General features: G+C 37.7%; 1 protein-coding gene across 1 annotated transcript in view; it reads right to left on the bottom strand.

The window, feature by feature from the left end:
• The window catches only part of POT1 (protection of telomeres 1), a 73,240-nt gene extending 49,915 nt beyond the window's left edge, over positions 1-23,325 (bottom strand). Inside the window, exons 1-2 of the mRNA XM_006896081.1 lie at positions 23,317-23,325; positions 20,112-20,226 (exon numbers count right to left, since the gene is read on the bottom strand). Coding sequence (XP_006896143.1) covers positions 20,112-20,226; positions 23,317-23,325 — 124 coding nt within the window. The remainder of the gene's footprint in view (positions 1-20,111; positions 20,227-23,316) is intronic.
• Positions 23,326-24,374: the final 1,049 nt, after the last annotated feature.

Raw genomic sequence — 24,374 nt, 5'->3', positions numbered from 1 at the left:
TTAAATAACTTTTTAATAAAAAGCTGAGGGGGAAATGGGTAAGGCTTTATAAATTTTAGCATGTAATATTTTCTCTATAATATTATTTTCACTAGTGTTTGGAGTACTATCGTTGTTATATGCTATTATGTCAATTACGACTCATGTGACCCTATGAACAATGGGTCTGAACCTGCAAACTCCCATGTTAAGCACAGCCTCCTGCAAAGCAGGAAATAATGAGCGTGGTTGAGTATTTTAGTAGTATTATCAAACACGCTGCTTTCAACTAGTCAATTTATAATGTCTGTAAGAAAATCCAAACAGATACTCAATCCTTTGACATTATTTGTTTTCTAAGAAAAACAATATATTTCACATTCCTAAAAGTAAGCACATATCATTAAGGGCATATTTTAAATACATAAATTAATTTCAACTCCAAACCCTTGCTTTTATCCTTTCCTTTCACAGCAAAAAGAACCTCTGCCATCACTCCAAATTCACATCCACCAACTCAGATGACTTGATTTGGACTCATGGGTTTCTGAAGCTGTAAATGCCACACGGGGCAGAATGACAGATTCAAACTACTGACCTTTCAGTGTGGAGCTTAACACATAACCAAGCAATGTCACTAAGGTGCCTTCTCCCAGGAAGGGAAATCATGGGAGGTAGGAAAGTTGGGGTTTTCATCCCAAAAAATGACATTTCAAAAGAAAGTTAATCACATGGAATCAGCAGTCAAGAAATCAAATGATGTTATTTCACTAGGCAAACCTGGTTCCAAGCACCTCTTAAAGTGATGGAAAGGAAGACTGTCATTTTAGAACTCAGGTACACCTAAGTGAGCCATGGCACTTTCAATCACTTATATGCATGTGAGAGCTGGACAATGAATAAAGACGACCAGAGAAGAAGTGATGTGTCTGGTGCTGGTGAGGAATATTGACCACCATAGACTGCAACAGGACAAATCCATCTTTTGTGAAGTGGGGACAGAACAGCCCCTAGAAGTGAAGATGCTGCAACCTTGTCTCACATGCTCTGAGTATGTTTTCAGGAGGGAAAAAGTCACGGACAAAGTCCATGGACAAAGTTCCTGGACAAAGTCATGCTCAATACACTACAAGGTCAAGAAGAAAAGAAGTTCTACAAAGAGACAGATCAACAGCATCGGGACCCGTGGGCTTAACAAGTAACAGATACAGTAAGGATGGCAGAGGTTTGCATGGTTACAGTCGGTTGTAGATGAGGCCATGAGTCATAGCTGACATGACAGCATCTAACAACAATAATAAAATGCTAAAAGACATTATCTTTGAGTCATTTGTTACAAAAGTCTATACATTTGAGTTGTGCTTGCACTATTTTAGTAACTATTAGAGAGCTCTCTAATAGCACAGACTATAAAGTCAAATAAGGTAAATTTGCAGTCATAATAATTTTTTAATTTAACACTTCCAATAAACATCCCTAAGATATTCACACCAAAGTTTAGGATGGTACATAAAGGAATTAAACTATTTTCACCTTGTCAATTACCTATCTCAACACTATAAACACCTGTTGAAGGACTGAGAGAATGGACTCATTGTTTTCAGAGAAAAAAACTTACTCAAAAGGTGAAATAAAATAGTATAAAGCCTTCTTGTCCATCGCTTCTCAGATTGGTTTGCTTGCACATTTTATGGTTCTCATTTTGAACTAATACTACAGTCTGGAAGAATTTTTTCCTACCTTTATCTTCTAAATTTTAAACAGTAATTAGAATAACATTTTTAAAAACATTTCTATTATGTCACCATTCTTAGCAAAGAACATCTTGTAATACTCCATTAATTATAAAAATTTAAATTGGAGGGAAAAAGCTAATCTGTAAATATAGACACATACACATGGGTACATATAATTAATTACAAGGTTATTTAAGAAAGAACTACTTAACATCAGAATGTGATGAAGAAACATATACTGTTGTAAAAAAGAGTAAGAGATTGCATGGGATGACTATATTTGACTTCTACAAAGGGAAACTGTCCCCACCAACAACATCCACAACACTAAACCAATTGCCACGAGGTCAGACATGCCTCCCATGCTCCTGTACTTCTTTCTACTCATCCCAACACCAATTTTACTGCTCTACTGAAATCCGAAATCTGTTGTAACGGCTCACAGAACTATGTTAGGAAAGTCAACAGCTTTAATTCAGGTTAGCAGCAGAATTCACTCACTCAGTCAGAACAGCTACTGCACTGGACTTGCAGGCACTTCAGCCTTCAGTCTCACCATGGTTTCAGGCCAGTGTTACAAAGCTCTGAGTCCTGCCAGTTACGGCTCTCCCCACTTGGTTGCCCAACAAACTTGGCCAAAGGTTCTTAGCTCTGGTTCTGTGGAGTAACAGTCCCAATGTCAGCTTGATCTCATGTCAGGTCTCTGGTTCTCTGCTCGCCTGTAGGACAAGCTGGTTTAACAATCTTCTGGTCCCAAAGGTTGTGCACGGCATGCTTACAGCTTCTTTGCTTTGTTGGTGAGAACCTCTAAATCTGCCACTAAATCTGCACAATTTAGTGGCAAGAATATCCAATTCCCTCATGGATAAGTTCACTTGTCCTATATGCATATTCCCACCCATCCAAATGACAAAGTCAAAGTCAACTGTTAGGAAGGCAATTTTGAACACTAAACCCTTAATACCACAACTATCTAATTTGATCTGACGTTTACTTGCTGGTATAGTAAATTTACCTTAGCCTTTTCTTTGCAGGCACGCACACGTGTGTATACTTGCACATATACTCAAATCTATCCAATTACTGGGCTGCAGGCGCAAATGAACTTGCAATAACATTATTCTTCCAAATATCACCTACCTGCTGCAAAGCAAGCTCTCCAGAATGGTGTAAGTACATATTAGGTTGTCTGTAAACTTGCCTAAGGTTATCTACAAAATAATGAGCTTTAAAATAAAATGCCACTCTGATATACTTTCTTTTTAAATTTACATAGAAGCTCTAAGTATATATACTGTACACGAATATAAAAAAGAAATAAATATTCAAAGAAAAGTGGATTTAAAAACATGCCAAATAATTTGCTCTCAAGAACAATAAAGGCAAATAGCAGCTGAAATAAAATGCTAAACAGCTCTCAGGTTCTCTCAATTTGCATTAGAGCTGTGACACGACTGGAAACCGGGTTTCCCACTGTAACGAATGCTCGCAAGGCAAAAGGCTCTAGCTGCTCCAAGGAGGTGAAGTGTTCATCTACATCCACCCACCCGCACCTTATAAGGCTGCTAAAATGTTTATTTTCTCCATATCTTATTTCTTCAGTGATTTCTGGATGAAGAAAAAAAGAGATCAGAGAAAAATCATAACCTCTAAAGAAAGTTACAAAGCTAATCTTATCTACCAGCATTAAAAAGGTTCTCAATCCCAGCTGCACCCTTTCTATTGGACTCCTATGGCTGTGAATCCCACAGGGAGCAGACTGTCTCATCTGTCTCCCATGGAGACGCTGGTGGATTCAAACTGACAACCTTTCAGTTAGCAGCATCACAATTAACATACTATGTCACCAGGGCTCCTAGGTAAGAATAATTGATGCCTCTGAATTGGGGTGCTGGAGAAGAATCTTGAACTGCCAAGAAAACAAATAGGTCTTCCTTGGAGAGGGTGAAACTAAATTTCTCCTTGGAGGCCAGGATTTTGAAGCTCTGCCTCACTTACTTTGGAAACATGGCCAGGAGGAACGGTCCTTGGAGAAGGACATCATGTTCAGAAGGGTGGAGGGACAGTGAAGGAGAGGAAGACTCTAGGTGAGGTGGACTGATCTAGTGACTGGGGTAATGGGGATGGTGTGTCAGAATTAGTGAGACTGGCTCAGGCCAGGGCAGGCTTCAGAGCTGCTGTACACTGTACTATGAGTTGTGGGCAACTCGACGGCACATGACAATAATAACACTGTAGATATATTTATATACAAATATATACTTAAATGATTAATAAACTACTGACTTAAATGACTATTTCACAATTTAGTGACAAATATTTACTTTTATTTTAACACTGTGGTAATATTTCACAGGGCTTGATATAAACCTGGAAAAGATAACAAATGAAAAACCAAATTCTCCATTCTTCAATCTTGAGTAATTCACTAATTTCCTTAGCATGATTAAATGAAAATTGCCTTGGAGTTTCAGTCTTAGGGAAAGCTGCTAGTTCAGCTAAGTGAGGTCTTTAATCAAAGAAGCATGCAAGCATAAATTACACAATGCACAGAAGTCCTCCCAGGAAAGGAGCTAAGGAAAATTCCGCCATGCACTCTACTTCCTTCTTATCTACTACAATGTGGTTACTCTAAAAAAAAACAGCATTTCAGCAGCACTATGTTGTATGTATAAAAGTTTACTACATAAATGCTCCAGTAAGAGCTGTAATGTAAATGTTACAATCCTATATTCCTTTTACAACATAAGTTATACAAATCAAACAGGTAAATAAATATTCTGTTATATTGGTGTGAAGTTGCATAATTCTTGTAGGTGAGCCGACAGCACACAGATATTTTAAGAGAAATTAGGTAGATAGACAACTGGACAATAGTTACTGCAGGAGTTCACAAACGTTACTCTAGAGGCCTTTCACTCCATGCACTGAAAACCCGCTGCTCACATGCCTACATGTTAAATAGGAGTGCTGTCTGTAGGGAGCTGCACTGTTCTCTCAAAGGTTCGCCTCTCTGTCAAGTCACAGTCACCAGCAGCTCAGAGAAGACGGACAACCACCTGTGCAATGTAAAGCCTCTAAAACCTGCTTGAGGTTCAGCTGTGAGTCAGTTCAGATTTGACAGCAATGAACTGAGAGGTCATCTTCATGGAATTTCTATCTACAAAAAAAGTAGTACTGGTATAAGAAACATCTTTAAAAGAAGTTTAAAAGTGGATTCATGTTCAGCCATCATTACGCTAAGTGAAAGTCAGAAGCAAAAGAGGAGTTTGTATGAGTCCATATGAAATGTTCTGAGGAACAAATCTCCACAGGCAGACAGTGGTGTTCAGGGCGAGAGATCGGAATGACAACTTACCGCAGACACATTCTTTTGTTGGTGATGATGGCAAAACCTAAGGACCATCTGAACATGTGTTAAAAATAGATGATTTATGAAGTACGTAAATTATACCTCAATGTTTTTTAAAAGTACACTAGACTGAGTGGAAAAGATTATGTGTTGGATCAGTGATCAGAATGAAGGTGGTATATTTTAATCAGTCTCAATAATTATTTTAATTTCCTAAAAAGCAAACACAAAAAAAAACCAAACAAAAATGTAACTAAAACTCAAATGCCCTGAGGTCTAAATAAAAGAGGCATGTGGAATAAAAAAAATTCCATTTGCTTATATGATTAAAATGGAATTTGTGTAAAATGTGAAAGGTGGTGCGCTTTCTCCCAGATTTTCTGGAGAAAGTATATACTAATGATTTTGTGAAAAGATTACAAGTGTTATCTGCTTAAGACAGAATAATGAAAGAAAGCAGAAGAGAAGCATCTCTGCCAAGTCAGTCGCATCTTTACAAAAATATTCTCCAGACCCTCTGAAATTAGCTTCCTCTAATCTTGTGGCTTAGTTATAAACCCTTATTAATTTTCTGAGAACACATATAATACAGATACATGTTTTTAAAATCTAGTACGAAAAATGGTATTATAATCTCAAACTTGTTTGTATAAAATTCTGTGGAAAACACTAAGGAAATTTCCTTCAAAATTTACAGTTTCTTCAAACTTGCTTTCAATAAAACTAAAAAATATGCCAAGGGCAAAAGAAAAAAAAATGGAGTGATAGAGATGCTCAACAAGAATTTGAAAAAAGTTTGTAGTCAGGGAACTTTCTAAATTATGGAGGAGCAACGATGTCAGTTTTAAAACTAAGGTGCACCTGATTCAGGCCATGGTCTTTTCAGTCATATGAATCAGAGAGCTGGACAATGAATGAAGAGGACAGAAGAAGAATCAATGCTTTTGAACTGTGATGAAGGCGAAGGGCACTAAACATCCCATGGACAGTCAAAGGAACAAATAGGTATGTATGTTTTGGAGAAAGCAGGCCAGAGTGCTCCTTGGAGATAAGGATGGCAAAGCCTTGTCTCACAGGCTTGCTCTCAGGAGAGGCTGATCCTTGGAGGGGGACAAAGTGCTTGGAAAGGTGGAGGGTCAGCAACAGAGAGATGGACGGAAACAGTGACTGATGAGGATGGCCCAGGATAGTCGAGTTCACATCTGTTGTTCATGAGGTTGCTGTCAGTTGTACTTGACAGGATGGCACCTACTAGTGCCTAGTAATAATAACAGCAGCAGCACACATTTGATAAAACTCAATTAATGTATAATTTAAATTTGTACCTCATTATATACAAAGTTTGCAGCAAAATAAAACACATGTGAACAAATTACGGAAGGAGCTCTGGTGGTGTAGTCTTTGGGACCAGAGGCTCTCTAGGAGAGAAACAGGCTGTCTCCTCCCACTACAATATACAACTTCAGAATCGACTTATTGATTGGTGTGAGGAGTGAGTAAAACAAATATGAGCCTTGGGGGCCTACTTCCTGGCCTACTGTCAACCCAAAGGCAGCTGTTTTGAATCTACCAGCAGCTCCAGAGGAGAAAGATGGACACTCTCCTCACGTGTGAGATAGAGCCTCTGAAAAACCTGCTGGAAGGTCAGCTATGAGTTGGTTCTGACTCGAGAGCAATGAGAGAGAGCGGTGACACGGAGCTAAGTACTCAACTCCTAACAGTCTGGAGTCTGAACCCATCAAAACCATTATGACTGGAGAAGCGGTCTGACAATCCACCTAGGAAACTGGATGGGGCAAGTCTCTACTCTGCCCTACAGGGCTGCTACGAGCCAGAACCAACTTGATGGCACAACAAAAACAATTATTAAACTATTTTATGATATACAAGTTGAAATATTAAGTGTATAGAATATTGAAGAGAGCATGATGAAAGGCACCCAAGCGTCGAGGACTCTCCTTCATAGGGTCGCTATGAGTTGCCTGCAACTCAGCGGTACTTAACAACAATAACATCAACAGAGAGAGAAAGAGAGAGAGAGAGATAGAGAGATGAGCTGGCCCAGTGAAGAGAAAACGATGTGACCAAGACAAAGGTGGGTGACTTTTAGTTTGTGGCCCTCTGGCCAATCTTTCATTGTTTTTGTTCAGACACTCCTCTAGGTCGTATAGCCCTGGTGTACAAGTTGCCGTCCCGCGGTCACTTTGTGGTTGCTGTGAGGCTGAACACTGTGACACGGATATGTCAAATGCGTTAATGGCTGGCTACCCAGTGCGGACTGAGAGTGGGGTAGAGCTCCCCAATTAAACAAGCGTGGAAGGAGGAGTGGCATCCACTTCCATAACAGCTTGCCTCCGGAAACCCTATGAACCTGGAGAGAGGATGAAAGGCACCCAAGCGTTGAGGACTCTCCTTCATAGGGTCGCTATGAGTCACCTGCGACTCGACGGCACTCAACAACAACAACCACCACCACCACAACAACAACATAGAATATTGATGCCTGTAACTTTTCAAATGTGTTTAAAAATATGATGGATTCATAGATAGAGAAAAAGACACATAGCAAATAAATAAACAGCAAAACAGTTATAGCTTAATTCTCTCTTGTGTTGACTTCCTACTTTTCCAAGCCTGCTGTTTCTCAGGACTGGTCCCTCCTGACAACATGCTCAAAGTATGTGAAATGAAGTGTCATCATCCTTGCCTCTGAGGAATGGCCCACTTTCACTTCCTCGAAGACAGAGGAAGACCCTCAATGAGATACACTGACAGGTCCTATTACAATGTGCTTGACCATGGCAGAGATCATGGGGTTAGTGCAGGCCAGGACACAGCTCTTATTCATAGGGTCACTAGGGGTCATAGTTGACTCAAGGGCATCTAATGGCAAAAACATAGTAAAATGGTATATATTTGAACATTACCGTAGTACTGTATGTTATTATGTGCCACCAAGTGGTCTGCAACTCTTGGTGACCCTATATACATTAACTCTGAATCCGGTCCTATCCTAAACCAATCTCACTATCTCCAACAGATCTAATCCCATTTCTCCAATCACTGAATCAATCCATTTCATCCTGGGTCTTCCTCTCCTGTGCTGTCCCTCCACCCTCCCAAGCATATACTCCTGAAATTTTCATAACAAAACACTGCAGAATGAACCCTGATGCCATTGGGATTGCTATTTTTATATAACTCACTTTTCAAAAATGAAAGATATTTTTTGATTAGGAATGTCAGGGGCTGCTCTAAACTTCGAGAAGATGAGTGAAGCAGCTGGATTCAACAAAAGGTGTGTTTTCTGTTTTGGTTGAAGCTTGGGTGTGGTCTGTTGCTTGCAAGTGGGTGAGATGATTGGATTTGGGTTTTGTTTTCAGTCAAACATTCTTCCAAGCAGTATAGCACTGATGTGTCAATTTGCTGTACAGGGTGGTTGCTTTGATGGTAAACACTGCAACACTGAGGAGTCAAATGCAATAATGGTTACCCATGGTGGACAGTGTGATGGAGTGCTCAAATTAAAAGAGGGTTGGAAGCAGGAGTAGGATCCACTTCCGAAATAGCTTGTCTCCGGAAACTCTACGAATTTAAGAGAAATGATCAAAGTTATGCGTGTTCAGGACTTTCATTCACAGGGTCACCATGAGTCATTTATGGCTCAACAGCACTTAACAACAACAACAACAGGAAAGTCAAGTTTCAAATGCTATAAACATAGGCATTTCTGATTTTCAATCTTTTCTTATGTGAGTGTATTACTTGTCAGATAATAGTTTCCTTGTCTTCATTTTCTGTTCTGCAACTGCTGGGACCTCAATTAGTTGTAGAATCCTAATAAAATGTCCCATTTCACTTGTCTTTGCCTTTTCATATTCTTTCTGTGAGAGTTCTTCAAGATTCCTATTTAATTTTCCATTCCTGCTATTTAAAAAGAAAATTTAAAAAAAATCCATAAGCTTTATTAGCCTTTAAAAATTCATTTAAAAAAATTGACCTTGTTTCTTGAATACACACGCAGAGCTCTGAAGTATCATGGAGACTCATCTCTGAAGACGTTAAGTATAGGTTTTGGGAATGTATCTATATGGAAGAGACTCTGTCGAGGAGGGCATGAAGGATGTCTGTTGCTACTCTCTACACTGCATCTTTGCTCTGTCTATATTTTAATTTTCATTAAATTGTTTTCTGTCATTCATTAAAGTCATCTTCCTCAAATTTCAGGAAAATCATGGTTACTCATATTTACAAAGCAGATGCTGCTGGAATTGAATGAAAAGTGGACCGAAAACTCTATGAAGATAAGAAAATTGTTAACTTCTTTGTCTAGTGGACTTCAGATGCATTTCAGTCCCCAGAGCGGAGCCATTCTGCTCTTCCATATTCTGCCCCAGAATAAATGCTTAATCTATTGTCAGGGTGAGCAAGGGGTAGCTGCGTGTGGATCCATGACACAGGAAAGAAAATCTGAAAGTTTGATGCTTCTTATGATTCCAATCAATCCTCTCTTCCACCCCCACAGTACTGTATCTAAGTCTACCTAGGGCTTCTGGGAATTGGTATGACTTTTCATGCTTCCCTATCCAAAAGCTTAAGGCTCACTCTTTTTGGGCCATCAGTTAACAATGGAATTTTGCTGACATTGTTTATCATGTCCTATTTCTTTAATTTGCACATTAAAAGTTAAACTCTTTCTCTGTCATTTTAATGATGAGAGGAGCAAAAGTAAACACACGTTGTATCCTCTGGATCTTTACTAAATGTGATGAAAACTCTGATTATGAACTACATCAGACAGAGGTCAACAAATGGTCTATGGTAAGTACTGCCTTCATGCTCCATAAGCACAAAGATTGTAGATCTTGCAATGCCTAAAATATTTACAACCTAGCCCTTTAAGAAAATTAAAATAGCCAATCTCTGAACTCGATTAATGGTGAGCTACAAACAGATACTAGGACAGACAAACAGCCTAATAACCACATAACACCAGATTTCTGAAACAGGAAAGCACTCTAAAAGGAAGTATGCTGTTTTCATTGATTACACACTTGTTTCATTTTTCAAAGTAATGGCATCAGTATTTAGATAGCTTAGCATCATTTACATGATTAACTTGAGAAATTCTAAGAATAGCTTAATGCAATTAAAAAGCTCCAAAGATTTAAGATGCTGATCTTCAAAGCAACAATCATTTTTTTACATAAAGATTTTTTTATTGTAATTGTGATTTTAATGGAAATGTACAGAAGTGTTACAGTAATAACTTCTAATAAGAATAACTCATTAAGAGGGGGAAAATAGTGGAGCAGCTGGTGGATTCAAACTACTTTAAGGATTTCAGTGTAACTTCTTACTGCTGGACCCCCAGAGTTCCTTATGTTAGATTAGTAGTGACTTAAAAGAACTGTATATGAGTATATGAAAATAAATGCCTGAGAGAGAAATAAGGTAAAAAAAAAGGGGGGGGGGAATACTTAATACAGATAATCAGTTCCTTCCCTATGTCTATATATAAGAGAAAGGAAAAGAATATATTCACAAAAACACACGAATATGGATTTTCAAAACAGCCAAAAAGTAGGTGGAAGCAACTGAAATGTTATCTATTGATGAATAAATAAACTACTATCTATCCAGACAACTGTGTCATTATTCAGCCATGGAAAGAAATGAACACAGATGGACTCTTAAAACAGAATATATGCTAAATGAGACAAGTCAATGACAAAGGACCACATATTACATTTTCCTATTTTTATGAAACCCCCAGAACAGAAACATCGACAGGGTTAAAAGACGCTTAGGAATTTCCAGAGGTTTGGAGATGGGATGGTGAGAGATGATAGAATTCTCATCCTGCCTGCAGGAAACCTGAATCTGTGTTGCAGTCAACATGGCTCAAGTGAAGCTACCACTCATCTACTCATCTCCCAGCAGAGGCGTGTTGCTATGAGCTTGTAGAATAAAACAGATTAGGAAAAAGGGTATAGTGCTCTACTTCTGAACAAATCTGCCAATGAAAACTCTATGGATTACAGCAGTTGAATCCTGACGTGCACAGCCACTATGCCTGGAGTGCCTACCCTCCAGCATTAAGGACAAGAGGGCTAGGGAAATGGAAAGACTGGGGAGTGATGGAGTGAAAGACTGGGATGGGGGGGCTTCTTTTTGAGAAAGTAAAATCTGCTACATTGTTATGATGGATGAACAATTCTGTGACTACAGTAACTAAACTGTATACTTTGAATAGGTTGTATTATATGCTATACTTTTTAAAAAAGGTATCACAACTGATTAAAGAGCTGCTCCAAGGCTGTGTGTGTGTATGTATGTATGTATGTGTATATTTATGTGTGTGTACAAATCACAAGGTGCCATGTAATTTCTAGATATTAACTATTTACATTTGTTATTTTTGTTTTTGTTATGTGCTGTTGAGTCACTTGCGACTCATAGTGACACTATGTACAATAGCTCTGAAGCTTGCCGTGTCCTGAGCCAGTCTCACTGGCTCCAACATATCTACTCCTATTGCCCCAGTTACTGTATCAATCCATTTAATTCCGGGTCTTCCTGTCCTGTGCTGTCCCTCCACCCTTCCAAGTATGATGTCCATCTCCAAGGACTGGTCCCTCCTGGCCATGGGCAAAAAGTGTGTGAAGTGGAGCTTCAAATTCCTAGCCTCCAAGGAGAAACTTAGTTCCATCCTCTCCAAGACAGACCTATTAGTTTTCTTAACAGTCCATTGTATGTTCAAGACTCTCTCCCGCAGCACCACAACTCTCTAAAACATCAATTCTTCTTTTGCCATCTTTAGTCATTCATTTTCTGCTCTCTGACTGCTGGTGCCAAAAGTTTTTATTGTGGAGCTGGGCAAGCAACAACCTCAATCAACCTCAATCTCTGCTCCATCTATCATTGTGCTGCCAACTGATCCGGTGGTGAGAATCTTTGTTTTCTTGATGTTGAGCTTCAACCCATATTGAAGATTGCAGTCCTTGATCTTCTGCAGCAAGTGCTTCAAGTCCTCCTGTTTCATCAAGCAAGGTTGTGCCATCTGCATATCACAGGTTGTCGATGAACCTTCCTCTCATCCTGATGCCACATTCCTCCTCTTACATTTCACTGGGCTTTGTTTACAATTAGACGTCCAAAGCAAGATAAGACATGCAATCCCAAATGAGTGTCTGGATCCCCTAAGCTTGCTATTTGTATTGTTGCATTTTCATTTAACACTAGTCTCATCTCCGTAGCATAAGCATTAATACTTCATATTCAGAAGAGGAAGTTAATGGCTTGGCTACCATAGAGGTTATTGCCCTAAGAACACTTTCCAACTAAGGCATCTGAGAAGTAGCTTAACAAGTCTTAAAGACTCATAAAGCTTAGCCGGCAGTAAAAGTCAAGATTTACCCCACTGGGCAACAGGCAGTAAACACCGTGCTGTTCTTGTGGGGAGAGTGATACTGTTGGTCATTAAATAATGAGAAAAGTGACCTGTTTAAAAGCTTTTTGGAAGAGGGGAAAAGCAAAACCCCTGTGTATTATGGCCTAGTTAATCCTCATGGTCCCAAGTTCCTCACATATAAAATAGATACTACAGCAACCTTAGTTAGATTTCTTTTTTGGTAAAGAGAAAACGACTATCATACATAAAAGATCTAACAACTTACTAAACGACACTACAGAGAACTCAATAAAAATAATAATATATCAAACAGTAAAATAAAAATAATGGCATTTTTGTTATTTAAAAGAATATGATCCAAAAAAAATATAGGAATAAAAATTTCACAGAACCAAGAGGCAATCGCTGTAGCTCAAAATAATGTCATCACTTTTCTGTTTTGTAATATTTATAAATTTCATTGTAAATATCCTTTTTAAAAGAGAAAAATATATTATTTTAGTGAAAATTATTTTTAAGCAATAAACTTTCTAATACAAAGGATTAACACACAAAAGTAACTGAAATTTTCAGGCTTGCTTTTTAACAATTTCACTATCCAACAAAATGAAACCATTCTTAGTCCTGATTTTAAGAATAAATCAATTGTTATTTAAACTTGAAAAGTGTCTGTAATTCTTTTTATCCTTACTTTTGTGCCTTAGAATGCCACTACGTGAAGTTTTTAAATGGGGTTGAAATTAATCTGTAAGCACAGAGAGAAAAATATTTCTTCATTAGTGTCTTTCATGACTTAACAGTTACAGTTAAATCGTTTAAACAACAAAATCTACCTTAGAAAAATGATACTTAATATATTCATCAGAACTTCAATAACTTTTGATTGGATTACATACAATACTTAGTATTTTATGTATTCAGTACTGTAAAAAAAGTCCACAAACATAAATTAAGCCACAAAATATCCTTATGCTTCTATTTCTGCACACCACTGAGTCCATTCTGAAATCAGAAAAGCCCCATGTGACAAGAGGAGTGACCACTGGATTTTTCTGGCCATAGAAGCAAATTCTAAGGTCTTTCTTGACAGACAACTGTTCAGTTTGAATTGAGTCACAACACTTTGCACCAGCAAGGCTCCTCCCAGTATCCTTATAAGGTAGATAAACCCAAGACCATGTTCCAATTGATTTTCTTTTTCAACATCATAATCTAAACTAATTTTTGTGGCTCACACCCACCCAGCAGCTCCAGAAATGTTCTTGACAACAGCTTTTCCCAATGTGATGTGTCTTGATTTCCTGACTGCTGGTACCAAGGGTGTTGATTGTGGATTTAAGTAAGATGAAATGGTTGACAATTTCACTCTTTTTCTATCATGATGTCACCTATTGGCTCAGTGAAAAAGATTTTGGTTTTCTTGATGGTGCGATGTAATACAGTATTGATCTTTTGCAAGAAGCATTTCAAATCTTCCTCATGTTCAGTGAGCAAGGTTGCATAACTAAGCTTTTTGATAAGTCCCTCCCTGATCCTGATGCCACATTCTTCATGGAGTCTGACTTCTCAAATGGTTTGTTCGGCAAAGAGACTGGGTACGCCCCAAGAAAGGATACAGCCCTGAGAGCACTTTCCTCGATTTTGAACCATACACGGTTCCCTTACTCTATGCAGCCAACAACAACTTCTTGGTCTAGATACAAGTTTCTCATGAGCACAATTAAGTGTTCTGGGGTTCCCATTCTTCTCAGTGTTAGCCATAATTTATTATGATCCATACAATCAAATGCCTTTGCATAGTCAATAAAACAGACATTCTTCTGGCACTCTCTGCTTTCCGTCAAGATCACCAGCAATGATGTCTCTGATGCCACACCCTCTTCTAAATCTAGCTGCCAGTTCTGGTAGCTCTATGTCAATGCACTGTTCTAGCCATTTTAAAATAATCTTTAGCAATTTTTGCTTGTATCTGATATTAATGATTTTTTTATAATTTCCACATTCAGCTTAAATCACCTTTTTTATAGGAATGAGAAGGAATATGGATTAGTCTTTGAATAATCTTTTGCAAGAGTTTAGTTGCTTGTTTTATTCATGATTGTTTGATAATGTTCACAATACACTTGACAACCTTTTTTTTTAAAATGGAAAAAGTTCTTTTTTTTTCTATAATTATATTTTATTAATTTTCATAAACATTTAAAGAGATTTTGGGTTTCCATTCATTCATTGTTGCACTGGAAAAAGTTCTTCTAGTCATCAGTATCTGTTTTCCAGATATTTTGGCACAGCATGGTGAGCACATCCAGGGCTGCATCTGTTTGTAGAAATATGCCAGTTGATATTCCATCACTTTCTGGGGCCTTCTTCCTTAGACAGAGGGAATACACTGAGTCACTGTACTACAAGAATTGGCTGATCTAGAACCATTTCAAGAAACAGCATATAATCAAGAACCAATAGAAATAAAGGAGGAAATTCATGCTATACTACAGATATGGCAAAATAAGGTGACAGGAATTGATGGAATACAAATTGATATATTTCAACTGAAGAAATCTTGTTGTTGTTGCTATGTGCCATCGAGTCACTTGTGACTCACAGTAAACCCTATGTACAAGAGCTCTAAACTCTGCTCTATGCTGTGCCAACCTCACTGTCTCTGACACACCTACTCCCATTACTCCAATCATTGAATTGATCCATCTCATTGAGGATCTTCCTCTCCTGCGCTGTCCCTCCACTCTCCCAAGCATGATGTCCCTCTCCAAAGAATGATCCCTCCTTGCAACAAGCCCAAAGTATGTCAGATGAAGCTTCAGAATCCTTGCCTCCAAAGAGCAGCATGCTTTCACCCTCTCCAGAACAAGGCTAAAAAATGTCAAGTAGCTGGAATAAAGTACAATCACAGTATATAACAAGCTTTAGGAGTGAACGTGGAGAGAGTACTATCAACAGATGAAAGGCATCCAGAAGCAGCAGCATTTAGAGGAACTTTTAAAGATAAATAGGATTCTGACAGATGAGAAAGACTAAGTCAATATTCCAGACTTTGGGAACAGCAACAATAGTCACCAGATTTTCACACTGAAAACTTTTTGGTTCCAAAAGCTACTGGAGAAGAAGAGTCTGTGAGCATTTCATTGATGCATACATTTTATTCTGTATTTTTTTCAGAAGATTATTAATAAGAAACCAAGATACTTTTGTGAAGTATATTTTGTTTACATCCTTGTCAAAAGAGAAAATTATCTTCTGTATTTCATTCATGGCAAGAAGCAATTGTCTGAATAGCCACATGGATTAAAATCAGAAAAGGTGAAGTTGGGTTGAATCCTTTCTCCATACCTTTTTCAGTCACGGTGCTGAGCAAATCATTTAAGAAAGTAGATGATATGAAGAAGAGCACAGCATCAGGATTGAAGGAAGACTTATCAACAACCTATGTTATGCAGATGACCAAACCCTGCTTCTAGAAAAAGAATTACAGCACTTGTTGCATGAAGTCAAAGACTACAGCCGTAAATATGGACTACATTTCAACATCAAGAGAAACAAAAATTCTCACCAGCAGGCCAAGAAACAATTTCATGATAAATGGAGAAAATATTGAAGTTGTCAATGATTTCATTTCACTTGGATCCACAAGTGACATCGATGTTATCAGCAGTCAAGAAATCAAAAGACATGTTGTACTCATATCAGCAGTTCATCTATGGCGTCAGCAGTCAAGAAATTAGAAGACATGTTTCAATTGCTTCCCATGCAACTTAAGGTCAGACAATGACTAAAAATGACAGAAAACTGATGCCTTTAATTGTGGTTCTGGTGAAGAGTACTGAATAGACCATGGACCGAAGAATCAATAAATCTGTTTTGAAGGAAGTGCAACCAGATGCTCTTTAGGGGTGAGGCTGGTGGAGCTTCATCTCAATTATTTCAAACACATTTTCAGGAGGAACCTTGCTTTCCATATCTTTAAGAAAAAAAAATACTTTTTCTTACTTATTTTTTTACTTTGGGATTTCCCCCCCCTCAGTGATTCTCAAAAGTTTAAAAGCTACTAATATATTTGGAATATTCTTCTTTCTTCTATCTTGTATTTTGTATGCGCTTTCCCTTGCAGTGGTAAGTAATTTTTGAAATAGGAAACTTGAAAATTCTTATGGAATCAAAGAATATTCCTATGCAGTCAGGAAATCAAAAAGCGTATCACGATGGGAAAGTCTGCTGTTAGGGACCTCTCTAAGGTACTCAGGAGCAACAGTGTCTCTCTGGAGACTAAGGTGTGCCTGATACAGGCCATGGTATTTGCAATCGCTTGCTATGCATCAGAAAGTTGGACAATGACTAGCGAGGACAGAAGGAGAGTGGATGCTTTTGAGCTGTGGTGCTGGAGAAGGGTATTGAATGCACCATGGACTGCCAGGAAAAGAAACAGATTCATCTTGGAGAGGATAAAACCAAGCTACTCCCTGGAGGCAAGGATTCTGGGGCTTTGTCTGACATACTTTGGACATGTTGCCAGACGGGTCCTTGGAGAAGGACATCATGCTTGGGAGGGTGGAGGGACAGCGCAGGAGGGGAAGACCCTCTATGAGATGGATTGATTCGGTGACTGGGGTAATCGGGATGGGTGTGTCAGAGGCGGTGCGGTTGGCGCAGGATAGAGCAGGGTTTAGGGCTGTTGTGCATAGGGTCGCTATGAGTCGGAAACGACTTGACGGCACATAACAACAACCAGAAGGTAGAGAGCCACATGTGGTATGTCACAGCAAACAGCAAAGAACTCCTGAGAGTTGTGAGGGTAAAAAGACAGCCTCAAAGGTTAGGGAAAGAATTAAAAAGAGAAGGTAGCTGTAAACTATGAAGATGTGAATAATTTCTCTACTCCCTTCCTCTGGATGATAATATCAGGAGATTCAGCACAAAGAAGATTCGCTTTACTCTCTGTAAATGTAGAGGTTTATGAATGTGACTGAGTTAGGTACAAAACATAGACTATTAACAGAGTCTGTGTGGCCCTATTACCATACTACGTTAGTACAATTAGTCTACACTGACAAAGCAGCACTATTTCACCTGCTGTACACTTTGCACTATTCAGCAAGAAATGACAATGAGAACACTGAGTAAATGCAACTCAAATGAAAAAAGGTTTCTTAGTATCTAAGACATACGTAAAATTAAACTTTTTTACATGTGTTAACTAAAAACTGTATTATCAATGATGTGAACAGAAAGCAGAAAACAAAGTATCTAATTCAGTTAGTGTGCTTTTGAAACCAGTAGTGAATGTAAAGCTTTAAAACAAAAATCCCTTTTATAAAATCTCAAAAGTACTGAGGTGGCAAAGAATTTCCTTCGTGAAAGAAGTCATTACTAATTTTGAACATATAATAATCTTTTAAATATGTTATCTCCAGAATTCTGAGTAATTTCTTTCTCAGTTTTAAAATCAGTCTTATCACAACTGAGGAAATAGGATTTATAGCATAAATTCAAAGTCAACTCATTGTTGGTGTGTTAATACCACTCAAAGCTGACCCTTTGTGCGCTGGTTCTTGAGGTGCAATAATCAATCACCGCTCATCATTATCCCTCAAAGCGGAAGGTAGATTTGCTCTGCCTAAGACGTGCCCCTTTTGGTCAGCAGGACAACTCCCTGTGGACTACACCAACAGAGTTCCCTTTTAAAGCATCAAATGTCCTGTAACAAGAGAACTGGCAAATTTCTAAGAGTGAAAGCCACAATTACCCATAAGAGAGAATGTAATTTGGGAAATAAAGCAATTGCTATTAGATATAAAATAGCAGCGTGCTGTAGGTCATATTCAATCACTGTTACTTAGAAAGAGAGGCAAGTCTTCAGGATCAATCTTCTCTAGGGATAAGGAAGTGAAATGGCATAAAACTATACATGGGGTAAAATAAAACTTAAAGAGACGTTCTAACTATTGATATGTAACAGAATAATCTTTTCCGTCTACTTGACCGATCAGAGCTGCATACAATTAATTTCCCTCCACATAACCAATTAAATACACGCAGCCACTATTTGGGTTGTAGTTCTGCACTTGTAAAATACAGGCTTCTGTAAAACAAGGCATGCTGCGGACTGTTCGTGCCCATCTATTCTGGTAAAACTCTCCACCAACACTAATGAAGGTAATCCTTTCCTGAACACAATAAGCAGTGCTACGGACCGCAGTGTTTACTCCTGCTGAAGGATGAGTTCCAGCAACAGCAGCAGATCTGATCTAAGAGTAACGAAAGCTGCAAGACGGATAGTGTTAAAACCTGATGGCTTGCTGTGGTAAAGACATCTTGCTATGTCTTAAGATATATTTTAGGGTTGTAATAAATATTTTTGATAGAAGTGATGATGTTCATTTTAATTTCGTATCTCAGGAGGCAGAAATATGTTATCCTCTAATAACAGATGGCTGATTCTAGGCATGAATTTCCTATTAAGGGACTGAATCCAACCAAATATATCTGACAGAAGTAAGATACATGCGTAGATACAAAAAATAGTGTACTTTACATACGAGAAATACTGTACTTTCTCACAGCTTTAGTTTTGTTATGTATGATTTAACATTGTCACCAGAAGAAAATAAGATTGTGTACTTTAAGAATACCTTAAAATTAATACTGAGTACCACAGGTTTTAATACAGCTATGCTTTGATCAACATTATCTTTATGGTACTTTTGAAAATGATACATTTTGTCATTAAAAGTCTGTTTCAATATTGTTTCCCTTCAATTCAGCAAAACAGAAATAATTAGTCTTTTCTATGTAACAAGCTGCTGCACCCAGTTTTCACCTATTTCAAGGTTTTGGTCTCCAAATTTAAATCTTCCCATTGCCATAGTCATACAAAGTCTTTATTAGAATCAAATACTCTGTCCACATGAAAATATTCATTTTCTCTATCTACTAAAAAGCAACCTTTCCAAATAGGTCTGCATATTTACAAATAAAGGTTTCTTTCTTTAGGCATATATGTATCTTTATAAACAAGATGCTTTTTAATACGAACTCCTTAACATCTCTGTGTTTCCTTCATGAACCATAGCTCCATGCACGCAGCAGATAAATACAGCATGTCATCAACAATATTCATTGATTCATTCTTTACATTTCTGAAATATGCTACATTTTACGACTGACAATGAAACAAATTTCAATAGCAGTAGTTTTCTCTTGTTAATGATAAAAAAAAGTCATCACTTTATAATGGATGGCATGTTAAATTGGATGAAATACAATTGAAAAAACTTACCCAATTTAGTGAGAGCTTATCCATTAAGTTTAACTCAGCACATTTCAATTTATATTTCTTTGATGCACTGTTCACATACTTATCTTCTAAAAAGTACACATGATTATACTAATGGGTATATTTTTTAATGTACTTTTAAAAGTATTAAAATATATACATAATTGAGGCAAAGGCCTAGATGTGAGAGTAATAAACAGATGTGAGAACCTAAAGATCTTACTTATTATATAAATAAAAAATTGCCAATGATAATGAAGCAATGCTGTTTGTTAAATAGAAATCAAATAAAATAATCAACAGTCCATAAATATTCCACCAATTTTAACTGTCAATACCTACCAGTTCCTTTGCTTAGGTATGGGGGCTTGAAAAACTTGACAACACCGTAAACATTGACAACTGTACCATCCTTCAGCTGATTCAGGGGTGTATATGCATAATTTGATCCTGGGATCTAAAGAAGAAGGTAATGACTATGTAAACACTAAATAGCTGAACTGTAGAATCATGTTTTAATCAAATCTATAAGTCATTTTGTTGTTAGGTGCTGTCAAGTCTGACTCATACTGACCCTATGAACAAAAGGTAAGAACTCTGTCCTGTCCTGGCCATCCTCATCAGCCCTGACACCCGCGCCCACTGCTGCAGTCACTGGCCAATCTCTCTGGCTGACAGCCTTCTCGTTAGCTGATCCTCTACATTTCCAAGCATGATGCCTCTCTCCAAGGAATAGTTTCTCTCAGAAACATGCCCAAAGTATGTGAGATGAACTTTTATCATCTTTGCCTCCGAGGAGCATTCTGGCTGAACTTTCTCTAAGCCAAGACATATCTGACTTTTCCTTTGGCGGTTCATGGGATATTCAGTGCTCTTCTCCAACACCTCAGCTCAAAGTCATTAATTCTTCTGTCACATTTACGTACTCTCTAGTTCTCAGATGCAGAGCAAATTATTGAAAAAAACCACAGCCTTACTCTTCAAATTGACAGCACTGCTCCTCAGTAATTTGGAGAGGTCCGTGACTGTAGACTTTCCCAATGTAGTAGGTCTCCTGATCTCTTAACTCTTGGTAAGGGTGTTCACGGTGGTTCCAAGTAAGATGAAACTGTTTACAATTTCATTCTTTTCTCCAACTATCCTGCTGCTGCTACTCTATCAATACAGTACTGAAAATGTTTGCCTTGAGGTTGAGGTGCTATCCATATTGAAAGCTATAGTCTTTGTCTTCTGCAGTAAGTGTTTTAAGTCCTCCTCACTTTCAAGCAAGCAAGGTTGTTATCACATGGATATCACTGCTGTATCTTCCTCGAAACCAGATGCCACACTGTTCTTCATAGAGTTCAGATTTTTTTATTTGTTCAGCATAGTATGAGTAAGTATAGAGAAAAGATACAACCCTGACACACACCTTTCCTAACCACTCAGTGTTCCCTTGTTCTTTTCAAACAATTTCTTTATCTAGCTGTGGGTTTAACATGAGCATAATTCAATGTTCTGGGATCTTTATTCTTCTCAATATTAGTCATTGTCTATTATGATCCACATAGTCTATTGTCTTTGCAAAGTCAATAAAAAACAAATAGACACTTTTCTAGTACTCTCTGCTTTCAGCCAGGATCCATCTGACATCAGTAATAATATCCCTGGTGGTATCACTTCCTCTAAACCAGCTTGAACAGCTGGCAAGTCTCTGGGATGTACTACTCAATCTATTTTTGGATGATCTTCAGCAATGTTTTGTTTGTATGTGATATTAATGATGTCCAAGAATTTCCACATTCTGTTGGATCACCTTTTTGGGAATGGGAACAAATGCGGATCTCTTCCAGTCAGCTAGCCAGGTTTCCTCCAAAATTCCTGGCAGAAATTAGTGAGCATGTCTTGGGTTGCATCTATTATTTGAAACATGCCAATTGGGTATCCCACTGACTCCTGGCGCTTTATTTATTGCTAATGCCTTCAGTACAGCTTGAACATCTTCCTTCAATATCTACTGGCTCTTGTTCATATTATTCTTTTACATGTAAAACAAAGGCCACAGTTTGGGGAAGAAAAAAGTAATACAACTCACAAGGTTTATTCTAGAAACCAATTATTTCACATGTGAGGTTTCTCGTAAAGGGAGTGATGTACTGTACTACATGCTGGGCTGCTAACGGAAAGGCCAACAATTCAAATCCACCTTACACTTCTCAGGAGAAAGATGGCAGCATCATTCCTTAAACATTCACAGCCTTGGAAACCTGACGGAAGGCCCTGTGACTGCAACTGCCTTGAAGGAATAGGGCTTTGGTTATAGTTTCTCTTGGAAATAATTCTGTTTATAAATGGTATAATTTTCACATCAGTTGAAAACATAGCATTATTAATCTATATTATTAATCTCTCTAGATGATATTAAAACATCAAACTTCTTTAATAAAAAATTAGAAAACTAGACTATCAAAATGTCAGCAATTTTCAAAGGTGGTTAATGAATCATCCTCCAGGGTTGGTGTTACGTACCTCTCCATACAGCCTAGTTTTTCAGCACAGACAGACTTAGTATAGTCACAGAGTACAAGTCTGGCATACCATTTTCCGATTTTAAACCAGGAAAGACAAGCTAACATATAATGGGCCTTCAGATCACATAACTGGACTAGTCTAATGATTCTAAATCTGCGACATATAAGGTCAACTGATTACCTCAAATAACTTTCCAAGGGCAATTACTGAAGAAGAGTGTATATCTTAAATTCAGAATCTAATGATAATCATAATCTTTAGGGAAAATTCAACCTCAACTTTGCAACACTTTTTCCTGTCACTGTTTTAAGAAAATATAAGAAAGTCAAGAACAAAACCAAGTTCTCCTGATACATACTTTAAAATCTGTAACAGATGAAAAATGTGAGAGTATGCAAAAAAGTACAACTGAAGATTAAGAAAATAAAATCAAATAAATTGGTGCCTGAGAGTCTAATTGTTTTGAATCCCTGGCCTTTGTGAAAAGACATGTGCCAAGTTTAAGGGCCTTGTGGTTCACTCTGGTGACATAGTGAGATACATTCTGGGCTGCTAATCAGAAAGCTAACGGTTCAAGTCTCCAAGCCCTCCCACAAAAGAATGACGAGGCAGTCTGAGGCCTTAAGATTTCCAGCTCTAAACCCTTCAACGGGGAATCACCACTCAGTAATGACTTGAGGGCAATGAGGTCGCTTTTGGTGGCTTATTAACAGGTTCACAGCCGTATCAAATATTTCAAGCTGATGAATAAAAGAAACAGAATTTGATTGTAGCTTAAAAGAAAACTTTAAAAAAAATGTTTCTTTTCTTTTGTATGTAATTTATTGTAAGGATCAACAGATACTCCAGACAAGAGAATAATCAGACATTAACTACTTGTAATAGTGTTCTATAGCAAAAACCCAGAGATTACATTTGCCATTTTACTGATACTGTTTCAATCAGATTAAAAAGTAAACAGCGTATGTACATATAAGTGTGGGGGTTTGTATGTCTCTATAGTGTTTTTAAGTGTTAAAATTAATTATTAACTTACCAAAGACATTGTTTCTGCACAAAAATCTCTCACAGACTTAACATAAACCTGAGGAGAAAAAAAAGTGAGAGCTTAATTTTATACAATCTTTGATGTGATTACAAGTGTTGAGTTGTAATAACAAGTCACTTATCTGTACAATACTCAAATTCACTAAAACAGCTCAAGGTTATGTCTTACAAATTGTCACATAAACAAAGTTTTCTAAACTGTAGAAAAACAAAAGAGCTTATAAGGCAAATAAAAATGTCCTTTAAGCAAATGTTGTATTCTTAGAGGTTATATTTGACGAATATTTACATTGTATTCTCAGGAATAACACATAAGGAAGTACAGAATCAGAGCCGGTATTTGAATTTTTTTTCTTGTAGAGGGGGCAATATTAAGTGAAATTCTTAACTATGACGAAACACCCAGGAAGAACGTGCCATAATCTTAGGTGACACCAAAGTCAATTAAAATTAAAAAAACAACAAAAACCCAAACAAACGACAAGAAACTTAAAGAGAATCCTGGATTCTTTTCAGAAAGAAAAAGAAACGTAGTGGTCATTGTAACAAAATCTTACGTTTAATTCATTAATTTTACCATCAAATATAGTGCATATGAGGGGGGGAAAACAAGTAGAAACTGTTGGCTTGTAGATAAATATTTGGTCCAACTCTGCCCAATAGCTTTGACTAAATAGGTAGTTTTCAAATGCATATTATAATAGGAGGGGATGCTAACAGGAGTGGTGAGAAGGGGATAGTCATCTCTACAAAGAACAAAATAAGAAAAAAAAATAACTTTTACTTAAAAAGGGGACATCACTAATGGTATTAACCAGTATATTTAAGAGATTTTTCTTTACTATCAGGAATCATTCTGTTAAATCATTCAGCCAACCTAAATAGGTTGTCTACAAATTATACTTTGGTCACGTTGCTAGGACAGGTTATTCCTTGGAGGGACATCATGCTTGGGAAGGTGGAGGGATGGCTTTCAAGAAGATGACCCTTGATTAGGCAGGTTGACATGGTGATGGCAGCAATGGGCTTGAGTGTGTCAGAGATTGT

Source organism: Elephantulus edwardii, unplaced genomic scaffold (genome assembly GCF_000299155.1).
Source record: "Elephantulus edwardii isolate Elephantulus edwardi_28Jun2011 unplaced genomic scaffold, EleEdw1.0 scaffold00181, whole genome shotgun sequence".
NCBI classification, from domain to species: Eukaryota; Metazoa; Chordata; class Mammalia; order Macroscelidea; family Macroscelididae; genus Elephantulus; species Elephantulus edwardii.
This window is presented reverse-complemented; position numbering and strand designations above follow the sequence as displayed.